This window comes from Anas platyrhynchos, chromosome 1 (assembly GCF_047663525.1).
Source record: "Anas platyrhynchos isolate ZD024472 breed Pekin duck chromosome 1, IASCAAS_PekinDuck_T2T, whole genome shotgun sequence".
NCBI lineage: Eukaryota > Metazoa > Chordata > Aves > Anseriformes > Anatidae > Anas > Anas platyrhynchos.
Genome location: NC_092587.1, coordinates 111,528,272 through 111,554,172, shown reverse-complemented (window position 1 = coordinate 111,554,172; position 25,901 = coordinate 111,528,272). Strand labels below are relative to the sequence as shown.

The window sequence follows — 25,901 nt, the reverse complement described above, 5'->3', positions numbered from 1 at the left end:
ACAGCTTCTCCGCTCAGTGGCAAAGCACTCTGGGGGTGCGTACGGAAGAAGCTTTACCCCCAAAATATACCAAGGATTTCAGTCCCCTGCTTATGACCCCATAGGAACTTTGGCAGCCATTTATAATTCATACTTACTTTTGACTGAAGATGAAGCAAACCAACCCTAAGCAAGACAAACCCATGCCAAGTTATTTGGAGCAGATACAGCATGCATGCTACCACTACATTTTGCCCATTAGCACCATACATATAGTGCAATTTTTATTTTATTTTTATTTTCCTGGATTGAGTACACTCAGCAGCCTGATTCTCCCTCTGGTCAGTCACCACTAATTGCAGGAAGAAAGTCTGGGGTGCGGGAGGGGAACCTTTAACTGCACTGCTCAGCTCCTAGCATCAGTCAAAGCACCAACAGGGCTGCTCCAATGTGAGTGGGGCTGTCTGGAGCACCACAGGCTGTTCTGACAGCCAAGGAGCAGTGCTGCTGCAGCTCCTGCTCCACGGCATGCCCTCACCCTCAGAGGTGCAGGAGCAGGGAATAAAGCAGTCAGGTTAATTCTGTGCCACCAGTGGAGTCCTCCTCATGCCAGGGCTGTTCCCTGATGTCCAGTCAGGTTGGAGTTACTGCTCCTTTTAACTGTCCTGAAACAAAAGGGAGCTGCTCTTTTTTTTTTTTTTTTTTATTTTATTATACATTTTTATTTTTCCATTTGCTGGTAAAGGCATCTGTAGTGTTCCTACCAGAGCAGAAGATCAAAAGCCCAAATGTTACAATTAGTGCTGGAGGTTGTTATGATGTGAACCTGAGTATATAAAATGCCACAGAAAATACTAGGTGTGGGTGATGTTATCTGCATTAATCTCGGCATGTAATGAGCATAGTATAATGGCACACAATGTGTATTTTTTAAGCCTCCAAACCAGCGAGTACTTATACCAGATGGCAGCTTTTCAACAATTTCCATTCCCTTCTCCACCCCATACTCCCAAGTATTTCAAGTAATTGGCTTCTCCTCTAGGGATTAGCCACAGTAGAATCGTATTAAATGACTAATTTTCCTCACTTAGCCTTTTCCCCCCTCCTTTTAATTTTGAGCTGTGCAGAGAAAGAAATCATCCAAACGCTCTGAGTATTTGTTTGTGTTTGTTTTTAGAAGCCCTCCAGAATGGCCTCAAAATCATTTGGGCTTTTAGGTCAGGCAGTACATCCTTGCGCTTCTTGGCTTCACTTCTACTATTTCTTAAACTTTCCCCTTCAAGGTGCTTGTCAAGCTCTGACTTGAAAAGTTCAAGTGATGTTGATTCTGCAGCTTCCCTGGGAGCGTATTCTCCTGCCTATTTGATCTTACGATCAACGTTGCCCCTGCTCTTAAAACTGAACTCGTTTTACTTCAGTTGGCATCTGTTACTTCTTGTCTTATCATTTTTAACTAATGAAAACAGTTCCTCCCCTTCCTCTTTATAGTTGTCTTTCATGTACTTGTAAACCGCAGTCATGCTGTCCCCTTGGCTTCCCTTTTGCCCCAAATTATATGTATGTATTTAATTCCTTTAATCTTTCCTTATAGGTAGTTCCTTCCAGACCTTTAATCACTGCAGTTGCCCTTCTCTGTAATCTCTCTTGTTCACTGATATATAGCCAATAACACCGTGGCCAGGACTAAACCCGTTGCTCTCCCTGGGATTCAAGTGCTGGGAAAATAAGCCTGCTTGCTCCCTCAGCTCTAGATGCGACCCTGCGCCGCCAGGGAGCTTCTCCCTTTTACCGTGCACCATTGTACTGAGTAACCACCTTGCATTTTTGGGGAAGAATCCTACATTAGGATGCATCCTAATGGCACAGTCATGCACTTCACACGCCCAGTCCACCGGCACGGGGAGGCAAGCCACTGGAAGGTATTTTTGCAGTGACAACTTTAACCCAGTCTCCACTCCTACTCACAAGCTTGCCCGCAACGGCATCAACACAGGCAGCTGCTGCAGGTCTTCATGGTGATTATTAATCTCGCCTTTGAGGAAATGGGAAATGGGGAAGAAAGTTGTGATGGAGAAGAGTCCCCAAGGTGGTGGCACAGGCAAGGTGCTATGGCAGCCCCGTAGTTGTGCTCCCCGTGTTGCTGTGCGCTGAGATCGTGTCCCTGCTGGTCCTTCTGGGGCTGTGCCCAGAGCTCCTGAGCTCTGAGCTCCCCCTTTGGCTGCTGCTTTAACTCATTCCTTCACCCAGCGGAGCCCTCAGAGGACCTGCAGCCACCTGCAGGCCTGCAATGCTGGGATAAATGCTGGGTGAAAAGCATTCATAGTTAGCCTCCCCCGAAGGTTGTCCTTCTCCAGGTGCATCCCGCTCCCTGCCCATTGCCACCACCAGCTGATGGTTGGACTCAAGAGAGATGCAGTGCTCTGGTTTGCGCTTTCTGGATGGTCAGGGAGGTGAAATGGTGAAAGGAAGCTCCCTTCTTATGTCAGTCCGTGCCGTGTCTCTGGTAACATGCTTACTATTCAGGCAAATCATTTCCCACATCCTCAGAGTGGGAGTTACGTCCACCCGCTGAAGTATTTTGAGTGACCAGACCATGGATGGCTTTTCTCTATTTGAAAACTTGGGAACTTTTTCAGTGTTCATGTTGGGTCACAAGTAATCAGATGTCCAGGCTACAGGTATCGAATGAAAATGTGGTATTTCATTGTTCATCACAACCCCTCTGCTATGTATAATCCGAGCTGCAGCCAGTTTTCCCTCTTCCAGAGAGAATAACCTTGGATCTGTTAACAGAGATCAAAAAACCCTGCGGGGTTTAGGCACTCCCCCCTCCCTGAAACGGAGCAAAGTTAGACTCCACACACCTGTGAAGTCCTGGCCCACTGAGCCAAATTCCCTGGCATCACACTGGCCATCTCACATCTCGTTCTCGGTGGCATCGTACCCAAGCTTCACGCGCTGGGATGAAACATTTGCATTTCTCTGCGCGAGAGATCACTGCAGGAAACAAGGAGCACCTTACCTTTTTACTTGCAGGCTGCTGCTTTTCCCTGTCCAATGTTTAATTACTGGAATAATGAATTACTGGAATAATGAAACATTATTCCAGCACCAAAATAATTTAATATATCACTACAGCAATAGTTTCCCTGTCAGTCACTGGAATTACCCGTGATGGTAACTGTTATGCTATAAATACTTGCAGGGGCAACTCAGAAGCCTAATCCCACAGATTTCATTTCCAAGCATTAACCCCCTGATTCACCACCAGCAGAAGCAAGGCACTCTCACACCACTATAAGTATCTTCAGGAGGGCCTAAATACTTATACTAAATTCATTCAGGTGCAAGCGGTAGGAGCTGACCCACGGAATAATGCCACGTTAAGCCCAGATGTTAAGCCCGGTGCGTGCACGATTGCATTCCCTGACGAGATTTCTGTTGCACGCGGCAGGAAGGTTGCTAAGAATGAGGTTGGGCATGTTTCTAAGTGTTGGCAAGATCAGGGTCTGTAGCCAGTTCTTTCAGTTTGCGCTCACGTTGTGTGTATGCCAGCTCCGTTACGGTCTGCATTTTTTCTCCTCTAACAAAACGTCCTGCTGCCTTCCTCGTTCAAGTTTTCTCTCGCCCTGCACAAATTCAAACCATTTCAAACAAGTGTCCACTTCTGCCTGTTTGGCCAGGGAGTGTTTGCATGTGCGGTGTGCTCAGGCTGTAATTCTCCCCTTGCAATTTAAGCTGTTTAAAATTCATCCCTAAAGTGTTGCTCCCTCTCTCTTATTTCCGAAGCTTTTGCTTTAACTGTGTTATGTAAAAAGCTCGGTGCTTTGTGGTCTAGTAATCCCGTACGACAGAGGCAATGCATGGTAGATAGAGATTCAGTTGTGGTTTGTTTACGGCCGTAATAAATTGATGTCAAAATACAAACGTGAGCAGCGCTGTAAGTGAATGGGTAAAGGTGTAATACCAGTTGTGATTCCTGCTTCAAAGGGATTCTTGCACAAAGGACTGACTGTCCGAGCACAAGTCTTGGCACTGGGGATGCCGAAAAGTCTTAGCATGTGAGAAGAAATACCGACTTTAAATACCCTGCCTCATTTCCTTACTTTGCCTAATGACGGGTATCCCTGCGAGCTGCTTCATTCATTAATTCCCATCCTTCCAGTGACTGCTCAAGATACAGCAAGGGGGTAGCAAATCCCTGCAAGAGCTCCTCTCTTTGTCATGCAAAAATAAAATTATAAGGAAGATGACAGACTGCGTTAGATTAAAAAATAAATAAATAGACACCTCCCCCCACCTGTCGTAAGTGTTAACGGGTATGTAAAACAGACGGCTCGATCTGTATTGAAATATCCTCACCACCGTATTTTCCCTTCCTGCCCTCTCTTACTTAACTCCTTAGCTTACCTTGGTAAAAGCGTGGTTCTGTGCAGTTAAATAACAATACAGTCACCTGCAGCCGAGATTAACATCCCTCACCTCAGCCCTGGTAAGGCTGCTAAGTTAATAAAAAAATAATAATAAAAAAAAAATAATTAAAAAGTAAACTAAGTTACAGAAAAGTGTAAGCATGAAATATTTTCTCCGACTTCTGTTAAGTTGGGGCATTTTGTATTTTTCTGACCATCCACGTGTGTAATAGAACGGCTTTATTTTGTATATATCTAAAGGAGCTCAGACTGAGAAAGGATGCAAAGCACTGATTGGAATTTATAGTTCATATATTGATTAATTTAAATAGAAAATACTCCCTACCTCTTGACTAAAATAGGAGAAGCAGAGCAGAAAGAAAGAGAAGGGAAAAGGGAAAGAGAAAAAGTAAAAGAGAAAAGGGAAATGGAAAGGGAAAAGGAAAAGGGAAAGGGAAATGAAAGGAGAAAGAAAAAGGAAAAGATAAATAAAAGGGAAAAGAAAGCGGGAATAGAAAAAGGAAAAGAAAATAAGAAAAAGAAAACCCAAACACTATATGCGTCTTTTAGCGTTTTAGGCGATGTATATGGCTATGTGCACATCGCCGAAATAGCTCTTCTTATCTCTGTAATGCCCGTAAAAAGTTACCAGCCCCTAATACACCCCAGATGGCTTCCAAGCGGCAGTTTCCACCAGCCATTCGCCCGTCCGACTTTATTTTTTCCTCCCACCGGCAGAAAACATCCCCGCAATGACTTAAACCTTAAACCCCGGGGTGAATTTCCACCGAGCGAGCGCTCGGCGGGGCGCAACTGGTGGCGGGGAGTGAAGACGGAGTTAAAAAATACATAATAAGAAGGATGATAACGGTAAGAATAATCACGGCGACGCACAGGAGTGACACCGGGGGCTTCCCCGTGCCGGTCCGAGCCGTGCCGAGCCGGGCGGAGCCGTCCCGCAGCCCCGCTCCCCGCTGCGGGCGGCGGAGCGCCCAGGGCAGGCGGCGGGCCCCCTCTGCCGGCCCCGCGGCGGAGCTGCAGCGGGTGCGGGGACCGAGCCCTCCTCGTCCCGGGGGAGCCCCAAACCCCCCTTCCCGGGGGATATCGGAACTCCAGCGCACAAAATTATAATAAATGAGTAAATCACGGTAATAATGATTAAAAAAAAAAAAAAAAAAAAAAAGGGCAGCCACGCCATCGCTCCGGTGTAACGCACCGGGACGGCGGGGTAGGATGGGGGTCTCCGGGGGTCTCGGGGTCCCGGAGCTCGCTCGGGGGCGCGCTCGGGGGCGCGCTCCGGCCGGGCGCTGCCCGCACAGTAGCGGCGGCGGCGGCGGCGGCGGCGGCGGGCGCGCCAATTCCGGGAGCCCCTGGCCCACGGCCGCGCCCTGGCTGCCGGCGGGGAGGGCGCTGATTGGCCGCCGCGCCGCCCGTATGCAAAGCAGCCGCGGGGATGACATTCCTCCGCGCGCCGCCCGCCGCGCGCCTCCTCCATTCATCCCGGCGGCGCGCGCCGGAGCCGAGCGGAGCCGAACCGAGCCGAGCCGGGCCGGGCCGGGCCGGGCTGACCGCGGGGGGCAAAGGGCGGCAGCGAGCCGAGGGGTGCCGGCGCCGTGGGAAGCTTTGCGAAGACCCCGCTGTGGAAATGTGCTTTATCCCGAGCCGTCGTCTGGGCTGGAGGCTGTGACTTGTGACCCTGCCTGGGAACTTTCTCGTTTTGTTGGCTTTTATTAATTTTTTTTTCCTTTTTTTTTTTTTTTTCCCCTAGTCGCTTCCTTCCCGCCTAGGGGTTAGCGGCGCTGCCCCCACACCCGCTCCCCGGGGTGCTTGCTTTTTTTTTTTTTTTTTTTTTTTGCCATCGGGTGTTTTTTGGCTGCCGCCGCTTGGCCGGGTGCGGGGGCTCTGCCCGCAGCCAGCCCCCATCCACCCCGCTGGGGGAGGCGAGCCATGCTTCCCAGAGCAGGCTTCCACCTGCTGCGGTTAAAGGCTTGGTGAGCAGCCGGCTCCTGCGGCCGGATTAGAGGAAGGCTGCCTCAGATACCGAAAAAAAAAAAAAATAATACTAATACTAATACTAATTGGCAATGACTTTCGAAGTTGTTGCAGGCTGTTGGTTTGTCTGCTGAGGGGAACGTGAGTGAGAGAGAGAGAGCGCTGTTGCACACACAAAACCGCAGGGAGAACCCACAATTTAACCAACATCCCCAAACCCAACTTCTCAGATGTGGACCTCTCAGCCTCAGCGCTCGTGAGCGGCTGCGACCTTTCCTTGCGTTCATGGCAGGCGTTACACCAAAGACAAGTGCACAGAGAGAGATCTGAAGCTTGAATGCCATGCACTGAGCTTTTCATTTTTCTTTTTTTTTATTATTATTTTTTAAACTTTTTTTTTTTTTTTTTCCGCGAGAATTATTGAGGGGTCATGCCACGAGCGCTCGCAAACCAAACTACTGAGGCCGATTCCCAAGGCTGCTTAAAACCAAAACCCTGCAGAGCACGTTAATGGATTCCCGGCGTGGTTAAATCCTCCGCAGATGATCCTGTAAATGTTTGATGAAGCGCGGTGTACGCGGTGTGTGTGTGCCTGCGTGGGTATGTCTGTGCGGTGCCAGCCGGCTGACCTTTGAGCACAAAGCCCGAGACCGACCCCGCGTTTCGCTGCTCGTAAGAGCGACTTTCGCCTCCGCAAGACGCTGATGCGCTCCGCTTCCCCCCGGGACTGTAGAGGAGCCACCTGGAAGAAAGCGCTAGGCAGCTGCCTCCCCGGGAAGCCCGGCTTTCTCCTGCTCCCGGCTTGCACCCCACTCGCGTAGCTTTTGCTGGGGAGCCCTCCCGGAGCGTGCCCTGCGGGAACTTTTGGCCACGCCAAAGCCCTCGATGCCCGGGCGCGGCGGGGCGGCCCCGCACCGAAGACCCCTTCTCTTACTGGATTAACGCCACCTCTACGCGGCACCGGGAAGCCAAGAGTTAAGTCTCGGCGTGCTCGCTGCCGCAGCCGCGTTCGGCAAAGAGGAGAGAAAAAAAAAAAAAAATTAAACTTTGGGGACTGGCGTAGAACCGAGTTTCCCCCGGGTGCTCAGCCCGTATCCGTTTATGTTGGTCCCCAGAGAGCGGCTCGCCGAAGAGTTACGCTCGCTTGGCTGCTTGGTAAGAACTCTGTGGAGGTCCCTCACTCAACAGGCTTGTTGTGATGCGTATCCCCGTAGATACCAGCACCAGCCGCCGCTTCACGCCGCCCTCCACCACGCTGAGCCCGGGGAAGATGAGCGAGCCGCTGCCGCTGCCCGGCGCCGAGCACAGCGGCGCCCTGGCGGGGAAGCTGCGCAGCGCCGACCGCAGCATGGTGGAGGTCCTGGCGGATCACCCCGGGGAGCTGGTGCGCACCGACAGCCCCAACTTCCTCTGCTCCGTGCTGCCCACCCACTGGCGCTGCAACAAGACGCTGCCCATCGCCTTCAAGGTACGTCCTGCCGCCCGCCCGGCAGCGCGATCCCGGGGGGCACGGGGCGGCCGGGGGAGGGATGGGACCCACGCGGGGGGGAGACGGGACTCGCGGGACCCACGGGGGGGACGGGACGCACGGGGGAGGACGGGACACACGGGGGGGGACAGCCCCGAGCCTCCCTCCCTTCGCCCGCCGCAGCCACCCGCGGAGCGGAGCGGGTGCGGGCGGGACGGGCGGGCACCCCCCGGCCGCTGCCTCTCTCCCGTAACTCTGAAAAAATAAATTAAAAGTTAAAATTAGATATATGTATGTATATATAAATGTCCAAACACTAAAAGTTTGGCCGCCCAGGGGAGCAGATGCAGGCGCTGCCCGTGGCGGGCGGCCCGGAGCTCCGGGCGGCAGCCCCCGGTGGCTGCGGAGAAAATTAAAATAATAATTATAACAAATACATTTTTTTAATTATTGTTACTATTTGGGATGGTTTGAGTAGTAACTCTCGGGGCCTACCCTCCGTTGCCTTCTGCGGCCGCTTCGTTGCACATCCCTCCCTCCCCCGGCCTGCTTTCCCGTTACCCGGCTTCAGGCTAAATTCACCCCCTCCCCTTGCTCGTTTTTTTTTTTTTTCCTTTTTTTTTTTTTTTTTTTTTCTCCCCACTTCGGCCTATCTCTGGCTGAATGCGCTGCCCTTCGTGCTACCGCTGTAGCTGTGCATCCGAGCCGGGGAAGAATCCAGGTAATTGTCCCCTCGCCACCCCGTTCTCCCAGGCGGGAGCCCCGAAAGCCCCGAAAGGCTGGAGTTGGGACGGGTGATGGGGAATCGTCGGCTTTGTGCTGCCTGCTCCCGTCGCTGCTGCACCCCACCGCCTCGGCACGGCTTGGCTGAAGGAGGGCAGCCCCCCGGTCTTTCATTTTTTGGGGGAGGAGGAAAGTGAGAGAAGGCAACCAGCCCAGCTCCCGAGATTTTGGGAAGCGCTGCGTTAGGGAAAAGTTGTGCCGTGTCCGGAGAGCCTTCTGGTTCCCGCGGAGACAAGTCTGGGGGAAGGCAGGCACTCATCGGCAGGGCCAGTTCCTAAATTCCCGCGTTCCTATTAATTACTGCCCTGGCACCCACGCAGCGGGCGAGTGCTGCTAATTGCTCGGGAAGCTCTCCTCCTGGAAGGCACAGCGGCTGCCTGAGAAACCGGGGCGAAACCCCGCTCCTCTGGCCCCGGCCCCGCATGTGCCCGCTCCGGAGGGTCCCCCGCTGCCGGGGGGTCTGCCACGCGTGGCCGTGGCCGGGGGACACGGGACACGGGACGGCCACCGCCCGACCGCAGCCTCGGGTCCTGCGGAGAAGGCGAGAGCGAGCGCAGAGATGCGACCGCGGAGAGAAAACCCCCAAAACGGGAGGGCGTCCCCGTAGGGCCGGCTGAAGGGGACTGCGAGCAGCTCCCGACCCCACAACCGCTCCCCTGAAGCGGGACCCCCCTTTGCTGCCGGCGTTGGGAAAGTCGCGACACAGATCGCGAGGCGATTCGAATCGTAAGAGGGTTTGGATCGTGCCGAAACTAAGCGAGTCCGCTCGCTCCCGGGCTGCCAATGTCTTATTCTCACCTGACACCAAAATAAAAAAGAAAGAAAAAGGGGAAAAAAGCACTGAACTTTATTAAGTGTTTGCTCACAGCTATTGCATCGATATGAAGAGGGAGACAGAGAGTTTCCTCTCGCGTTTCCTTACCAAAACTCACTAGTTCTGTTCGATCTGTAGGATCAGAGTATTATTCCCGACCAAAACGGTCATTCCCGTGCATTACTTTTTTTCTAAAATATAGCAAGATTCTGGGAAAACTTAGAGAAAAATGCATAACTCTAATAAAGTGCCGTACAGATTCATTTTCCAAGTGCTTCTTGGAAATAATCTAAATCTCAATTTAAAAGGCCAATTTTGTTTGATTGATGCACCAGCAGCAAGTAATTCAGATAGCTGTCAGTGCTGCAACTTCCCACTTCTCTGGAAATCTGTATTTTTAAGAGTGCAACAGGGTACTAGATAATGCCAGTCACCAAGTCCCAACTTATCTGTCCAGTCTTTTTTCCAATGTAAATGTTTGTATTTCTGTTTCTATTGTTTGTGACTTTTAACTCTAGTTTCTTTTCCGCACTCCGCATTTTTGTAGCATTTGTTTCTAATATTTTCTTTGCGTTTCTTATCGACAAGGTTGCCTTCAGTGTAATTTGAAAATGGTGGTTTTAAATATTTGTTCGGTAAGAGACAACTGACCCTGGTTTCGTGAAGGTTTTTTCATCCCTAAAAATGCTAGCAGGTATTTCCTTAAGTGAGCAGGCACGCATTTGCATCAGAGGGAGGCGAGGGTAATGCCCAGGTTTTCCCCTTTCTCTTTCTTCTGTCTTTAATATATGTGCCTGAATTAAGGTTTTCTGATAACTTCCTATGAACCGGGAAAGTGCATCAGGTTCACGGCGGCTGATCTTGTGAGACAGCGTGCCTTGTTACACAATGTTGTGGAAGGAGAAAACATTAGATCAAACATTTTGAGAGGGGACTATTTTATGCGAAGATCAGGAGAACTGGAAAAGCTGAACGCTGAGCACAGAACAGGCCACAGGAATGGCTTACGGCACGCAGAGGAGAACAAGAAACAAAAGTCTGAGCTGCAGAGGAATGGGAAAGAGGAAGCTGAAATATATACGTAAAGAGGGAATTTTGACACAGTGATTTTAACTTCGTATGTGGAAGTGAAAATAAGGGTTATAGGTGACAAATGACACTGAAATGACACTGAAGCCCCTGCAAAGGAGAGAGTCCGAAATACCAGAGGCTGGGGACCCCTGTCTTATTGGGGAAAATAGCTTATTACTGGGAAATAAGCGTCAGAGACAGATTAAGTAAAGGGGCTGCTGATCTTGTCTGGAAAACTAATAGCAATCAGACCAGGCTGTGACAAGTTGGAACCAATTATAACTGCATGGACGTAAGCTAGAAAATGCTAAGAGGAAGGAAAAATATCAAGCAGCAACTCAGAGGACCTGGTGCAGGACTACTTCCTCTTAGAATATGTAAAAGAGGAAATAAAAACAAGCTAGATCTTTTTTTCCTCTTTTTTTTTTTCTTTCTTTTTTTTTTCTTTTTTTTTTTTTCTTTTTGGTAATAGTGGTGCTGAGATCACTACTGCACTACTGTAGACTTAACTGGGGGAACTTCTTAGCAAGAGCAGCAGGTTCTAAGAAAAACTATGACAGAGGACCCGATTCAAGCACTTACTTTTGCCAGAGCAAATCAAGAGATGCACCAGACATCCATTCAATGCAGGGCAATAGCCAGGTAAAACTGTGCTGGGAATTCAGTCCTGCTCAATAAGATAAGATAAAATTAAATTTTTATTAGTTTTACCAGTGTGAATGTTGCAGATACAAGCCAGACTGATTAATGTTCGAAATCCATACATCTCCCAGAGCATCATGTCAAAAATGCAGTGAATCCTGGGTTCCTGAATATTTGTTTGATAGATGCTAGTGGTAAGGAGCTACAATGCAAGCCTTTAAAATGAGGTGAAAGCTGCTGAGCTGCTGCAGGTTTCATTAGTTCAGATTGCAATTTCCATCCACCAGGCTACAGGTGAATTCTTAAGTCAATGATATGCTTTCATGATTCCAAATGAAAAAAAAATAATGTTTAGTGAGTTGCAATTAAGCATTTGGTTGAGGCCTGTTTGTTCATGTACTTACTCTGAATTTATGTATTCAGATAGGTGGGATGAGCAGAGAGAGAACTGGCGCAACTGTGGGGAATTTGACCCTCAGTGTCCGTGAGATGATTGCCTTGGTTTTGTTTTCTCTTGAATTTTACATTTACATGACTTTGCTGTAGCTTAAAAGTAGTGCCACTGATGTAAATCAGATCAAAATCAATTCCTGTTACTTGAATTTGTTTGTTGCCAATTACAGAAGTATATTTTGGAAAGTTGATTTCATGTATTTTTCATGCTGGGTTGCACATTATACTTCATATTTCGGGCGCACGTCAATGTAAAAATGTGGCCGTAACTCTGCAAGGTAGTAATGGAAGTGATTTCGGTTTTCCCCAAATGGCTTTTAGTCCCCATTTATTTCTGTTGTTGCTGCTATTTCCTATTTTATCACATTAATTGTTGGCGTTCTGTGCCTGAAAATAAATGTCGCATGAGGAAGCTGAGGATCCTGCGCTTTGATTCCACAGGTGGTAGCCCTGGGAGACGTGCCCGATGGGACGCTGGTGACGGTAATGGCTGGAAATGATGAAAACTACTCCGCAGAACTCAGAAATGCAACAGCTGCCATGAAAAACCAAGTAGCAAGGTTCAACGACCTCAGATTTGTGGGTAGAAGTGGAAGAGGTAGGTATTTGTTCACAGCTGCAGTTCAGTCATCTTTACCGGCTATGTCAAGTTCTGGTTACGCAGAGAGAATTTGAATGTGGGGTATGTAGAGTTTTCGGCAGTAGGGAGATCTGATTTAGGCCAATTCCAAAGGTACAGAGCCAGCTATGTGTTTTTCTTGTTGTCTTTTAGCCTGCCGTCCATGTTATTTCAATTTCTATACAGTAAAATCTCATTTAAAAAAAATCACGGACAGTGAGCCTCATTTTGACTACAGAATTCTCCATGCCACTTTAGAACAGCACAATATTACACATGTTTAAGTTTAAATAACACATTTTCAATTTAAAATAGGACTTTTCAGCTTGTCTGGAGAACTGTGACTGTCTCAGGGCTCACAGGCACACTCTGCAAAACCTGGTCTCTGCAACAGCATGAGTCAACCTAAAATTACAAATAATTCCCACATAGATCTAATTTTTTTTTCAGGCTTCACCACAATGTGATGAAGGGATAGGGCACTTCTTCTGACCTTTCTTTCTCTGGAATAGCCATAGAGCCTTATACAGTAGGCATTTAATGTACTACTACTGCAAGGTGCATAGGATGGGGTAGGTAGGACAGAGCAGAGCCAAATAGATGAGCTTAATGTCAGACTTCCTGCATCTCTGTGATAACCAGGAATTACTGGTACAAATAGAAAGGCATTATGAGTCTGAGTAACAAGAGCCAAAGCTGACTTAGACTGTAACTATATGTAAATGTTGTTAGAAAGCTGCAAATAGTGTCTCGCATGTGCGTTTCACGTATCGTGTGTGTGAACAGGCGTGTAAAGCGTGATCCAAAATCCCGTAACATCAACAGAAGGACCCTTTGTAGTAATGTTGCTCTTTGGCTCAAGCCCATAATCTCAAAAACCATAAATTCCAAGCAATCGTGTTTACGTTTCTGTTACAAGATTATTTGAAGTGCTCCTCCTGCATTACTGCCCTTGCTCCTGTGAGCGGAGAGCCTTTGCGTGGCCAGAGTGGTTAAAGCAAACCTACTGAAACCGGTGAGCTGCTGCTTGGAAGAAGCACAGAGAAACAATCGGCCTCTTTGGTTTAAGGTCAAGATTGAAAAACTGTCACGTCTTCCATGTGACTTCATGTGGTATTTACTTATGTGTTTTCCTTTTGTCTAGTTCGTATCTTCAAGTAAAATCGGAACATAACATCACGGTGTTCCAAAGACAACATTGTTGTTTCAGGACAATTCAGTGCTGTAACATTCACAAATCAAAGCGATAGTATCTACGGCACCTAAATAGGTTTCTTTATTCTGCCTTTTGGAGCTATTTGGGAGCTGCTGTCTCTCATGACCAGATTGAATACCCTGGGGTAGGCTGACCCTTCCTCAGCACCTTCTGCTCCCATGTAGTCACTCTTTGAGCATCTGGGCCATGTCCTGGTGCGTGGTGGCATGCGTGGCTCTTACAAACATGCACCGACTTACAGCAAACACACTTCAGGAGCATTGCAAAGGTGACCCACTTCTGCTCTCTTTCTCAAAACCTTTTACTCCCAGTGGCAGATGGGTCAGGCTTTAGGCTGAGGAAGTCATTCTGATTATACGCAACAGCTTCTACTTGCCTTTGAAGTCAAATGCATTTGAGGATATTCTTCCAGTGTAAATGCAGCCTGCAATTTTGGAAGAATATGGCGCTGTGAAAACACGGACGCAAGCAGCAAATACATTTTAAGTATAAAATACCCATCCAATCCCTCACTATCCAGCAGCATTTTTAGCTGAGGATACAGAGGGAGATGTCTTTCAAATCGTGTTGTTTGGACTGTCTTCAAAATGTACTTGGTGGAAAACACCCGCAGCTGAGAACGTAGCTTCGTAATGCTAGCAAAGAATAATAATAGGGTAATGCAGAGAAAATTATATCCATTTACTGAAAACATGAGAGATGCTGTAATGTCTAAAAGTATCAGTCATTAAACGTGTTCATTTGTTATATTAAAGGTTCCACCTTTTCAGTAAATGGAATTTGCATTATGATTCAGAGATGACTGTTTAGAAGATTCAAATGAATAGCTGGCAAAGTGGCTGAGAAGCTAATAAAAACAAACCTGTAGTTCAGTTCCTGGCCACGGCAGCGAAGCTAGGAATCACAACAGTGAACTGTGGGATTTTCAAGGTCAAAATTCAGCGGCGGAGGGAGGGAAAGGGGGGGGAGAACAGTGGCTATTCATGCAGAAGGGCTTTGCGGGGAGCCTCGCTCAGCCCCTCACCGGCCAGCACTCAGCCATGGACACGTGTGTGTGGACATAGATGTCCTGTGCTGTGTGGTGCTCTGGTGCTCGGGATTATCTCAGCAGCAGTGATTTGGGAGCGCTGCATGCTGTTAGTCAGTCTCGGAGGTCAAATCTCCCAAGCCCCATTGGCCGCCCATCTTTGGAGCCAGTGACTAATGTATGCCTGTGTTTACTCCTCTAACAGGGGATTGTTTTCCAAAGGTGTGGATTGTTTGCATTTGGTACATGATTTCTGGGGTGCTGTTCTGTTGAATTTGTATAAAGCCCGAAGCAGAAGGTGGCTGCTTCAAAGGGCATTGCTTCCTTTGATACTTTGCAAGAGGAAAATTAACCGAAACTTTGTTTGCTGTGTAATATTTGAGTTTGAATAAGTTCAGTTGCCACCAGTGATAGTGTGATGCCAGGAATATTATATGAATAGCGACTGAAAGTTCACGTCGGTTGCAGTCATAGTGGACATTATTTGTGTACCTTGGGTGATTTAAAATCACTGCTGGAGAATAAGGAATGGTTTTGCTGAGTGACAGTCCCGGTCCGTACCTCGCTTTTCTTCCCTAAACGTCGGCTGCCGCTCAGCTGTAAACAGCCCCATTAAAAGCCTTGCGGAACTGTCGGCAAGCCACTTCCCTCTCTCTTTTAAAAGAGCAGAAAATTGTCGTCTTGATAAATGGTCTAAATCTTTATTCTGTGAGCTTTAAATGAGCAAGGTCTAGCAAGACAGCCTGATGGTTGTTTCAAACGCCCTTGCATAAAGCTATTGTCCCCATCCCCATCCTAGTACATAAGTGGCTGTCCTCTCACCATAAGAGTTACAACAATTTACTCCATTCAGAGGTCTGATCCTGTGCGTCTGTCAAATCACACACATAAACCAAATATTGGCTGCAACGTAAAGAACTAATCAGCATTTCAGTGCTTATTTCATATTTACCAGCAAGAAGTGACCCTGTGCTGCTCTGGCTGTGCCTAGAATTCAGAATTAAAAATAATAATAATAATTAAAAAAAAAAAAGCACTTTATTTTCTTGACACCAGGACTGGGAGCTGAGAATATCACAGGTCTCCCGAAACAGCAAGATGTTGTATAAAAGCAATTTGGCTGGCTTTCCTGAACAAAACAGATTTACATTGGAATTGGCTGGGGCCCAGAATTACTATTCCTCACCCTAGTTTGAGAATGCTACTGGGAAAACCTGCCTGTCTGGCTTGTAAGCCCGAGTAAGTAATTTCTGAAAGAAAAATGTAGTTTAAAACTTCAGCCAATCTCAGACCCTCTTGCATGATTACATGGTTAAAAAAAAAAATCTTTATTTTTCTCCCTCCATTCATAAAAGTTTCAAACTTCAAAATGCTGCTAATGCAGAGCACCCTGTTTTCTAAATGTATAATGAACCAGTTTAGGTTACTATGATGAAATAAATCCGATGCAAAAAGCCTGACGCCCTGGAAGTTCATTGGATAAAATTAAAAATAAATAGTTATTTTGGAGAGGGCAAGCTTCGTGGCTCAGTAAGCATCACATATTTTCCTCATGGAATCATTAATCCTAGTAACTATCTTCTTTGTAGAACGTAACATTTAAAAAAAATAAAAATAAAAAAAATAACAACAACAAATAAACATGTTTTCCAGATGAAAATAATTATTAATAGGTTATCGTAACAGTAGCTAATGGGGAAGTGTCTTGGCTTGCTGCAGAAAATCTCAATCTAAAGCTGAAATCCGTAGCTGCAGCTTCACATGCAGCTAGCTTTCTAGAAGGCCTTTTTAAATACTGAGTTTTAGAACGGGCTGAACATTAACCCCCCGTATATATATTTTCTACCTGCTATCATAATTAGGCATATGTGAAGAAATTTAATGATGTTTTTTTAATTTCTTTGGAGCCTAGGAAGTACCCCTTTTTCACAGGAGTAGCTGGTTGGAGAGTACGAGAGGGAGATTACGAAGCATAACCATAAGTTTCTGCCTCCAGAACTCTTCCTTCTGGATATAATTTTGGGGAAGAAAAATCAGTTTAAGCTGGAATCTCAGAAATACTTAAAACACAAAAATTGCTGGCTGGACCCTGAGTCCAATTATTTTTATTGGTCTTCTGAAGTCAGAATTTTGCTCCTTCTGTGTAGCTTCAGCCTGTGGTTGTGTTATTTAGGCACTTTGTTAAAAAATGTTTTATTTTTACTTGAGCGCATTCAAAATTATAAAAGTATGTGCAAAACAGAGGAGGATGCTCTTCAGCAGGGTCGTAAAATCAGTATTAAGCAGCCACTCGGGTCTGGGTCCAAACCATTGGAATGCTTCAGGGGACGTGGTATCAGATACTGGAGTAACAACTCGCCACGCTTGCCAGATGAGACAAAAATAGACGAAACACAGCAGAAATCATCAAAGCTGAAAAAGGGTCAGTTGGTAGAGCTGAAAAACAACTGCTTAGTGATACTTCAGGCCGACGGGTGTGCAGGGATAGCGGATGCGCTGGCGGGAGGTGGTTTGTTGCTCTGGCTAGATGTTTGGGGTAAAAATCGATTTGATTACAAGTGGGTTTGGATCACAGGGCTCCTCTCTGTCGACCCATCGGACCTGAACAGAGAATTTTTCTCTAAAAGACAGAGGCTGGAAGCGCTCATTTAGTTTTTGAGTGACTTGGGGTTGCTTGGATGTGTCGTTAATTTTACCAGGTCGCCGTGCAGGCGTCCAGTGAGAGGACTGCTGACGGGTCGGTGCCTATAGCGAGTCAGACAGCACGGGTCGCTGTGCAATTAATTAGCAAACACAGCCCTTTAAGCAGGACTGCTGTCCTGGTGCAAGCCTTTGGCAGAGGCTTGCTGGTCGGAGGAGGAGGCGGGGGAGACGGCTCGCATGTTGCGGGCGTCCAGCCCGAGTCGTCTTCGGTGCACTCCCGGTACGTGCAGCCGTTTTTCTATGAATTGCTGATTGTGTAAGAAAGTATATGATACAGCTCAGCGAGGGTGTCTGGACTGAAAACATCATGTGGTCTGCGAGGCTGAGCATGACTGGGGCTATCTTTGCCAGCTCACAAACACTCTGCTGGGTTACTTAAAATTTGGTCTGGGCGAAAGAACTCTCAATCAGAAAGCGTCAACAGGAGAAAAATAATGGCAGAGTGATTTTGAGAACTTCCTGTCTCCGGGAGCATTACTGCTGTAAACAGTGACCATGCCAAGTGCTGAACCACTGCCCTCATTCCAATAACAATAAATCTATTTTTTGGTTGTGCAGAGCTGTGCTTGTACATTTTTTAAACTCAGGGTAACGATGAGGATGAGGCAGACACTATCCTCTGAGCATTTTCTTGTTTTCTGCAATGATAAAAGAAGTTGGGCTTACCAGGATACTGCCTCTGGAAGACAAAGTACCTCTCTAGATGAAGAGGTTGCATAGTTTCAAGTGATATGTTTGCCCTTCAACTTTTGATCTATTTATTTTTTTAATTCTTTTTATTTTGTTTTGGTTTGTATTTTAGTGTACTTTCTTCAGTAGAGACATTTGAGTTCTAGTAAAAAAAAAATATTTATTTTTGTGTGTAGGTATGTATGTATATACCTATATTACAACCCAAATAAGAGCTTGTGTTTTGTGCTCAAAATGAAATTATTCTGAGATATTAATTAGGAGCTGGGCTTTAGGGCTGGATAGTGAACTTCAGATGACTGTTCTATGGCAAGCATTTCTTGTCGAATTGTCAGCTCGCTCAGCCTTAGCAGAAGTGAGGATGCTGCAAATCAGTGGCTTACAATTGCTGTCAGGAGAGCCTTCCTTTTCCAGCAGTCATGTGCATAAACCCTCGTCCGCCTGAATCAGTCTCTATTCCCTTCCAAAAATCATTTAGCAACAGAAAACAAAAACAAAAAATACGACAAAACACTTTTTCTTTTACCTTGAAGCTGACTCCACACCTCTTTAACTCCCATCCTGCTTCTCCCTTGTTTTCCCATCACACTGTTTCATCACCACTTTCTCAGCTTCTTCAAACTGACCCCATTCCCTATATCTGTGTCTGCATCCACCTCCATCTCTTGATCCCTGTCCTCTGCCAATGCTCCTCCTGCCTCTCTTCTTTGAGACAGTCACTGAGAACCCCTCACAGGGACCAGGCTGCATCCAGCAGCACCAAAGCCCCGAGCTGCTACTGTTTATATCACTTTGGTGCCTGTGGGTGAGGCACGGGTTGGGACTCATGTACCAGCCTCTACAACTGGAGCTGGGTTTGGCCTCCAGCGTGGTGCTAGGATGGAGGAATTAAATTCCTTCCACCCTCCTCCCGCGGGGAGCTACCTCCCATGCTGTGCAGGCATGGCAGGGTGGAGAGGGCCGAGAGGAGAGGCGAGGAGGAGAGCAGCAGCTGTCCCGAAGGCTTGATGCCATAAGAGCTCTTTAGCAGGGCGGTGCTTGGAGCAGTGCGTATGCACAACATCAGTTCCCTGAAGTTTAGGGAGGAACTGAAGGAAACGGTTTGGCAAGGCCGCAGAGTTTCCACAGGCTAGACTTTATGTACCACGACTCCGACAAAGCCATGTCCATATCTGAGGCCTCAGAGGCCGTCCTGCTCTTGGAAGTCATCTCTGGTAGAGTTTGGCAGGTCCCAGGCTCGTAATGGCAGTGTTATCTCCCCCTTGCTGACGGCATGGATATCCATCAAGTGACCCCGGACTTCTGCCGAGCTCTGAAATCAATGCGCATTGCATTAGTGTAATGACAGCACGGAGGAGTCCTTCCTCCAAGAAAATGAGCTGAGAGTAAACAGTCCCCATGTGCACTCCCACGCTCAGCTAGCTACTGACGAAGCGACTTGTCAGGCCGCCTTTCGGCCTTCACCTGCTCTGGGACACTGCAGGCAGAAGTCCCTCCTGCTATAGCAGCAGTGAAGATGATCACCTGCTATATCCAGAGCAGCACGTTGCTCTTCCAGACATCCCACACCTTCCTTGTTCCCTGTGCCCAGTGCTCTGCCTGCAGCTGCACCAGCAGGCCGTCATCTTCATGGCTCTATAGGGAGCCATGGAGTGTGTTTGGTCCCAGCTCCAGTGGCGTGCCAGAGCAGGAAGGTGTGCCAGAATCAGCCTTTACACTGAGGTTTCCCCGCTCTCAGCCCTGACCGTGCTGAGCTGCTCCTCCCTGGGGGCTGAGCTCATGGCTGTGGTGCATTGGGTTGGACAGCAGAGGAAGCACCCTCAGATAGCCAGCCACTGCTTCTGCTGCCGGGCTTCAGCTAGATGGGGGCTCGGAGGGGAGTAATTTAGGGCTTAAGCACTTAAATCAAACCCGAATCCCACTTCAGGTAGCTAAATCCTCTTGTGAATCTAAGCCTTAACCTTTTCATGTCTGCCTCATCACCTGTAAAGTGTGGGTGATAATTTCTACCTCAAAAAGCTTATTAATGGCTTGAAATTATAGCTGGGTTAAGGACTATTATTAGGCTTAAGGATCCCAAGGCATTCTCTGTGAGAAGGTGATAGGTGGTTTTGCAGTTAAGTCATCTCATTTTGAACTGTCCTGTACATTTTGTGTCCCTGGTACTCTTTTTTTTTTTTTTTTTTTTTTATTTCCCTGAACTATTAGCAGTGACATGGTGTTCTGCTGAAAGATGGTGGCTTTGTTCCACCCGAGAACTGGATGCACTTCTGGAGGCTGTCACTTCTGAACACTTGTTCATGTATACCCCAGCCTCTGATATATAGAAGAGCTGTGTTTTAAAAATTTAAAATTCCTGATATGTAGTAAACCACAGCTAGAAAGCAGAGGTTCATTTTTGGGGGTGGCCAGTTCATACGGAGTATCTGAAAATTCATATGGAGTGTCTGAAAGTCATCTTTGGGGAAAAAATAGCTCTACTTTAATTTCACCCTCCATAATCTGTGCTCAAACAGCTCAGGTCTTAAAAACATCGTAACAAGAAGCACTACATTTTACAACTCAAACTGCAATCTCTGTGCTGACACTCTGGTGCAGAAGCCAGGCAACCCATCGCATCTCATTTTTCCTGTGCTGTAATTATTGTCTCCACCCAAGTTCATAAGAATTTTATAGTGGTTACTGCAGCAACTCCACTTATAGTTAGAGGCTGCTTGACTTTTCCATTAAAAGGTCTTCCCTCCGCTTCCCCCCACAACCCAGCGTTTTAATGCTTTAATCCATTTTGCAAACTTGATCTGCAGGCTTTCAGTCTAAGGAGGCATCACACCCCCAAAATTCAGTTAAAACAGGTCACTCAGGTTGTCTTTCAGAACAGGATGGAAAAACACTTTTTTTTCCTTTTATTTGGTCAGACACTGTTGTGTCGGACTCTGGTGCCCATGCTCACACACATGCATATACCCAGCACCTCCATCTCAAAGCCTAAACGCTGGTGCATACATTGAACATAAACCTAAGCATGCTAAAGTACAAACAATGTTCCTGCTGACCAAATTCCTGCCACAGCTTGAAGCAGAAGTCTCTCTTCAGAAGTTAGGCAACATGACAATATAGGGGAGATTCATGGTGGTTTTGTGTATTTGTGGAGTGTTGACATTGCTATACGAAAGCGACTAATGTCTAAGCTACTACTGGATGTCATCCGAAGCTGACTGCTGCAGGATACCCTTTATTCAGAGACCTCCTTCCTGCGATCCAGATCCAAAATCACTTGACTGTCTCATCTCTTCAGATAGTTCATTTGTGCCCTTTCCCATAAGCTCAGAGATGTCCTCCTACCTGCTTTCTGCTGCAGCTCCCTTCCTGATAAACGTCCATGACCATTTAGTATCTAAACCTGCTATCTCCTGCTACTGAAGCAACACCATTTTGACTCTAAACAGAATAATTTGTATTATTATTATTATTATTTGTGGCACATCTACTGAAGCACATTTACAGCATTTATATGACGGAAAAATAACATGAGGTAATAACCTCAGGGAGGGAACTTGAGGGAATCAGGTTGAGACTGGAGACTGGTATGTAACATTTTAGACATCAATGCAAGTTCCTGAAGCAGAGAAGGGCCACCAGGTGCCTTGCAAGCTGACAGTGGAGCAGCAGCAGCAGTGGCTGCACTTTTACACACATTGCCAGACTGTCGACGAAGGGATTAGCACGGAGGCCCCTGCAAAGCTGGAGGAGGCGGTGGCCGGTATCATCATGACAGCACATGGGACTGGGAAGTGAAACCCATCATCAGCACAGAAGTGAAACTGCCTGCACACAAGCTCATCAAATTAAAATGTAAACAGCTGGCCAAAAAAAAAAAAAAAGAGAGAGAGAAAAAAAAATAGGACAGTTTTAATGAGCTAAGTCCTCTCTTGCAGCTCTTGAGAGCGTGAACGATCCTGTTTGTGCAAGGGAGAACCACTCTTCTGAGGGTTTCAGATCAAGTGCTGTGTTATTTGCTACAGTAATGGGTTAAAAGTAGCACTCAGGCAAAGATGTGGTTTTTGAACTGAGGGTGACACATTTTTGGAGTGCTGGGGGCTAGCATTTTTTGTTTAGTCCAGCTAGAAGGCATTCTCTTTTTTTTTTAATTATTTTTATTTTTTTTTATTTTTTCCTGAGGAAAGGGATCGATTGTCGGTACCTCTTTAGGAGATCAAAGTGTAGGGGAAAATCAACTTTAGGATCTGCTACCTTCAGGGGCCCGAGTCAGCCTTATTTTAACAGCTGTGAAGTTACACTGAGCACAGAGCACAGAACCAGCTTCTGCATTGGTTTGCTTAAATATTTCATGTCAACAACATGCGGGCATGGGGTTATGTTTTTAACTTATGAAATAAGAAGATTTTTGGGGACAGTCTTCAGAAATGTGTTGAGGACTATCCTTATCACCCAGATAACGCTTTTAAGGTAAATTTAGATGTTAGAACCTGCTTGGGTTGGCAGTGCCTCTATTAACGTTGCTCGATTTCAGTTACGTAATTTTGGTTGCTTAACATGGTTCCTGTGTTGCCCTAGGTTAAATGTCATGCATATGTTTCACCAGCATAATGCCTTGAAATGATTTCACCTCAGATACAACCTTTCTCCAGCCTTCCAGCACAGGGAAGTCGTGGTGAATAAAGGGTATGGAGAATGTGTGAGGAGAAGAGAATGAGGTGCACGTCTTGCCTAAGCACTCGGTTGTGCTGCAGGGAACTGGGAGGGAGGCAAAAGGGCAGCAGTGTGCCTGCTGTGCCCCACTGCAGTGGGGATGCTCTGCTCAGCTTTAGGGAGCTGCTTGTGGCTTTTCCAGCACTTTCTGCACAGCAAATGAAGTAGCTTATGGCAGGGGCCAGAGGTACAGCGGGGCTGCTTTTGGACATTTGCATGAAAACTTGGCCCCATGTAAATCCAGTTTGGTTTATTTAATGGGACTGAGTTTTCATTCAGGGTAAGTGAACGCTGTGTAAACACAGATATAAGAACTTCCTGGAGTAAGCCACCTGAGAAAAACTTTCAAAAGTGTACCTTCATGCTGACCCAGTCTGGTTTGGCAGGAGACAGGTAGGTGTATTTCCCAAATCTTGAAGTTTCCACGCACACCCACGGAACATCCCTATAAATACGCAAAAAGATCAGTTGCCCTGCAGCTGATTTGCTTGCACAGCTCTTGCATTTCTTTGTGCAGTGACCCTGATTTGCTGACATCTCCCCATGTGGTTATTTATCCATTTGGTTCGTTGTTCTGTGGTGGTCAGAGTTTGCAAACAATTTACGGTGCAGTAGTGGATGAGGTTAATAGCAGTTTTTTTCTTATATTTAAATTAGGTGGCATCTGTGGTACTGATGGTAAACAAATTATGTTCTTTTTTTGATGCCACTTACTTCAACTGCAACTCTTTTCTGATGAAATAGCCATCAGACCAAGCACAACAGGCAAAGCTGCATGCTTACCATGTGAAACTGTAACTGCCAACAGGACAAAATAGTTATCACCCAATGAGAAGAGTAGTTGTGCAGGTTTTTTTTTCTTTTTGCAATTGGAAATAAAATCTGAAGAACTACAAAAACATTTCACTCATGTCATGAGCAACAGTCAGCTAATGAAGTGTCAACTTATGTTGGCCTGTCTCACCCTATTGATTACCTTTGGTTTATTCAGCTAACAAAGTATAATGTGACTTACGTGATAAAAATGGCAAAATTTGGACCCAGTGAATAACAATCAACAGCTGAGAATGAATATGTGTGCATGTATTGCAGCCTGCCCAGGGATACAGTCAGATATGTTATTAAAATGCAGTAGGTATCTTTGCTTTGGCAGATACCCAGAAAGATGTTGTGAGAAAATGTAAAGATGTATAAAACTGATCATTTAGCATGGTTTAATAAAAGTAAGTACATAAGCATTAAAAAGTAGAAGCTGGATAAAAGAATAGTATCATAATCATTCTTACTAGAATCTGGAAGACTCTCACTAATATCATAGAAATGTCTGTAATATAATTTGTATTGCATTTTTATATTACATTTCATATTTTGCCATCCATACCTTCTGTCCTTGTCAGCACAGGCATTCTTGTCTCTTTTCCCTTTTTCTTCTTTTTATCTAATATTTTACTGTAATGATTTAAAACAAAACAAGACAAAAAACTCTAATGACACATCTAAGATCAGCAGAAAAAAATCCCCAAAGAAAAATATAGTAAATGTGATCACAGCATCTGATGGCATCCCTTTCTTTCTCCCCACCATGTGGGCAGACTTCCGAAGCTTTAGCTCCATTTTCATTCTGTCCTCATTTGGCTGACCCTTCTTCAGTGGAATCGGTGGATCTTTTTGCCTAAGAAAGAGATGGAATAAAGTGAAAGGATAAGTTTGAGGGGTGGTTTGTCTTCCCTAAAGTGTGTCTGTTCTCATTCCCCCTTGCATCTGCCCGTGCCGCCACCTATATTTTAAGCATGCCTTCCCACCCCCAGATCCATCTGGCCATGACACGGCTCAGGGATGACTAAAGCAGCACGCAGGAGCTTCATGTGACCATGTTGTCACTTGAGATTCATTTTCACCCCTTGGTTCCTCTCGGACCTTCCCAGGGGCCGCAGTTTACAAGCCTATTGCTCCCTCTAGAGCCCTTCAGCCCCGTGCTGGGTTGTTCTGGGAGACCACTGACATAAATCCCTCATCCTGCCGGGTGTGAACTCATGGCTCTCTTTGCTTTTAGACTCGGTCAGATGGGATGCAGCTGAATATTGCCAAGCAGAGCACGGGTACAACACCTTCGGATGCTCAGGAACCGGAGGCTGATCCTGCTTGTTTGCTGGCCCAGGAACAGCCTTGCTGGGCAGGCACTGGCAGATGTTATGCTTTGTGCTTCCTCTTAAGTTCTTACAGCTTTGCACGGCATCCAGGGATCTCACAAGCAATCCTGTAAAGTCAGGAGCTGGGGACAACTGACTTTAGCTGTCAAATCAGCAGTAACTCTCCAGGGCTCTGTTGGTAAGCTAGTCTCTAACAAACCCTTTGGCAGTCTCTGGGTATCATTTCAAAAGTCAGTATTGCGTTTTGGCCAGAAACGCTACTGTTTCCATTATTTTTTTTTTCTGAAAGGGTACTGACATTAATGCTCCTGCAAAATAAATGTTACCAGGCAATTTTTCCTACCCTAGTTATGCGGGAATACTTGATGGAAGCAGTGAGTCCTGTGCTCTACCCATAAACATACGACAGCATGTCTGATGTCAGTGAGGAGGGTTTCCAAAGGCAGCGCTCTGTCCCACATCTGGAGAATTTAATCTTTGTGCTCATCAGGTGCTCTGTGCCTGACATTAGGAGCTGCCAGGGATGGCTGCAGATAGCAGCACTCTCTGAAAGGACTGCTGGACCCCAGAGAGGCACAGCTTGGCATGGGCATCACCCTTCAGCCCTTCCACCATTGGCACAGACTCCCATGATGATACTGTAGTGATTGACTTAAACGTGTCGAGGAACACATCATAGACCCAAAGTAAAAGTCTCCGATTTTGATGTTAGTCAATGAAGGGCTACATGCTGGCTTGCTGTCACCACTGGGCCATAAAGAAATTGTCATCATGACTGTTTGAAGCATCTGAACCTGGCCAGCATTTCAGAAGGTCCTCCTGGGGTATGTGATCCCTCTTTATAGTCACTAGAGAGGTCAGTCCTTCACTTAGGCTGTCTGACCCAGCTTTGGAGGCACCCACTCCTTCCTGAGCTGAGCAGGCATGCACAGTGCTCAGCATAGGTCTTCTGCCCTTAGTTAGGAGGTCCAGTTACTTAGAAATCAGAAATCATGACATCTGCTATATCCTCCAGTGCTAGGGAGTCTGAATATGGCCTGCAGTGACTGATCTGGTATTATATCCACCAGTGTAGTCTGCTGCATGTTTTATATCTATCTGTGTGTGTGTGCTGGTATATAGGTGTATTGTACAAGCATATGCTGAAAATAAAAAATTATCTTTTATCTTGC

General features: G+C 46.5%; 1 protein-coding gene across 6 annotated transcripts in view; it reads left to right on the top strand.

Moving 5' to 3' along the window:
- RUNX1 (RUNX family transcription factor 1) overlaps positions 1-25,901 on the top strand; it is a 156,072-nt gene that overhangs the window by 77,738 nt on the left and 52,433 nt on the right. For all 6 annotated transcript variants that reach the window (XM_072026738.1, XM_027449139.3, XM_038166404.2 and 3 more), the window contains 2 exons: positions 7,598-7,851; positions 12,056-12,212. In XM_072026738.1, coding sequence (XP_071882839.1) covers positions 7,598-7,851; positions 12,056-12,212 — 411 coding nt within the window. The remainder of the gene's footprint in view (positions 1-7,597; positions 7,852-12,055; positions 12,213-25,901) is intronic.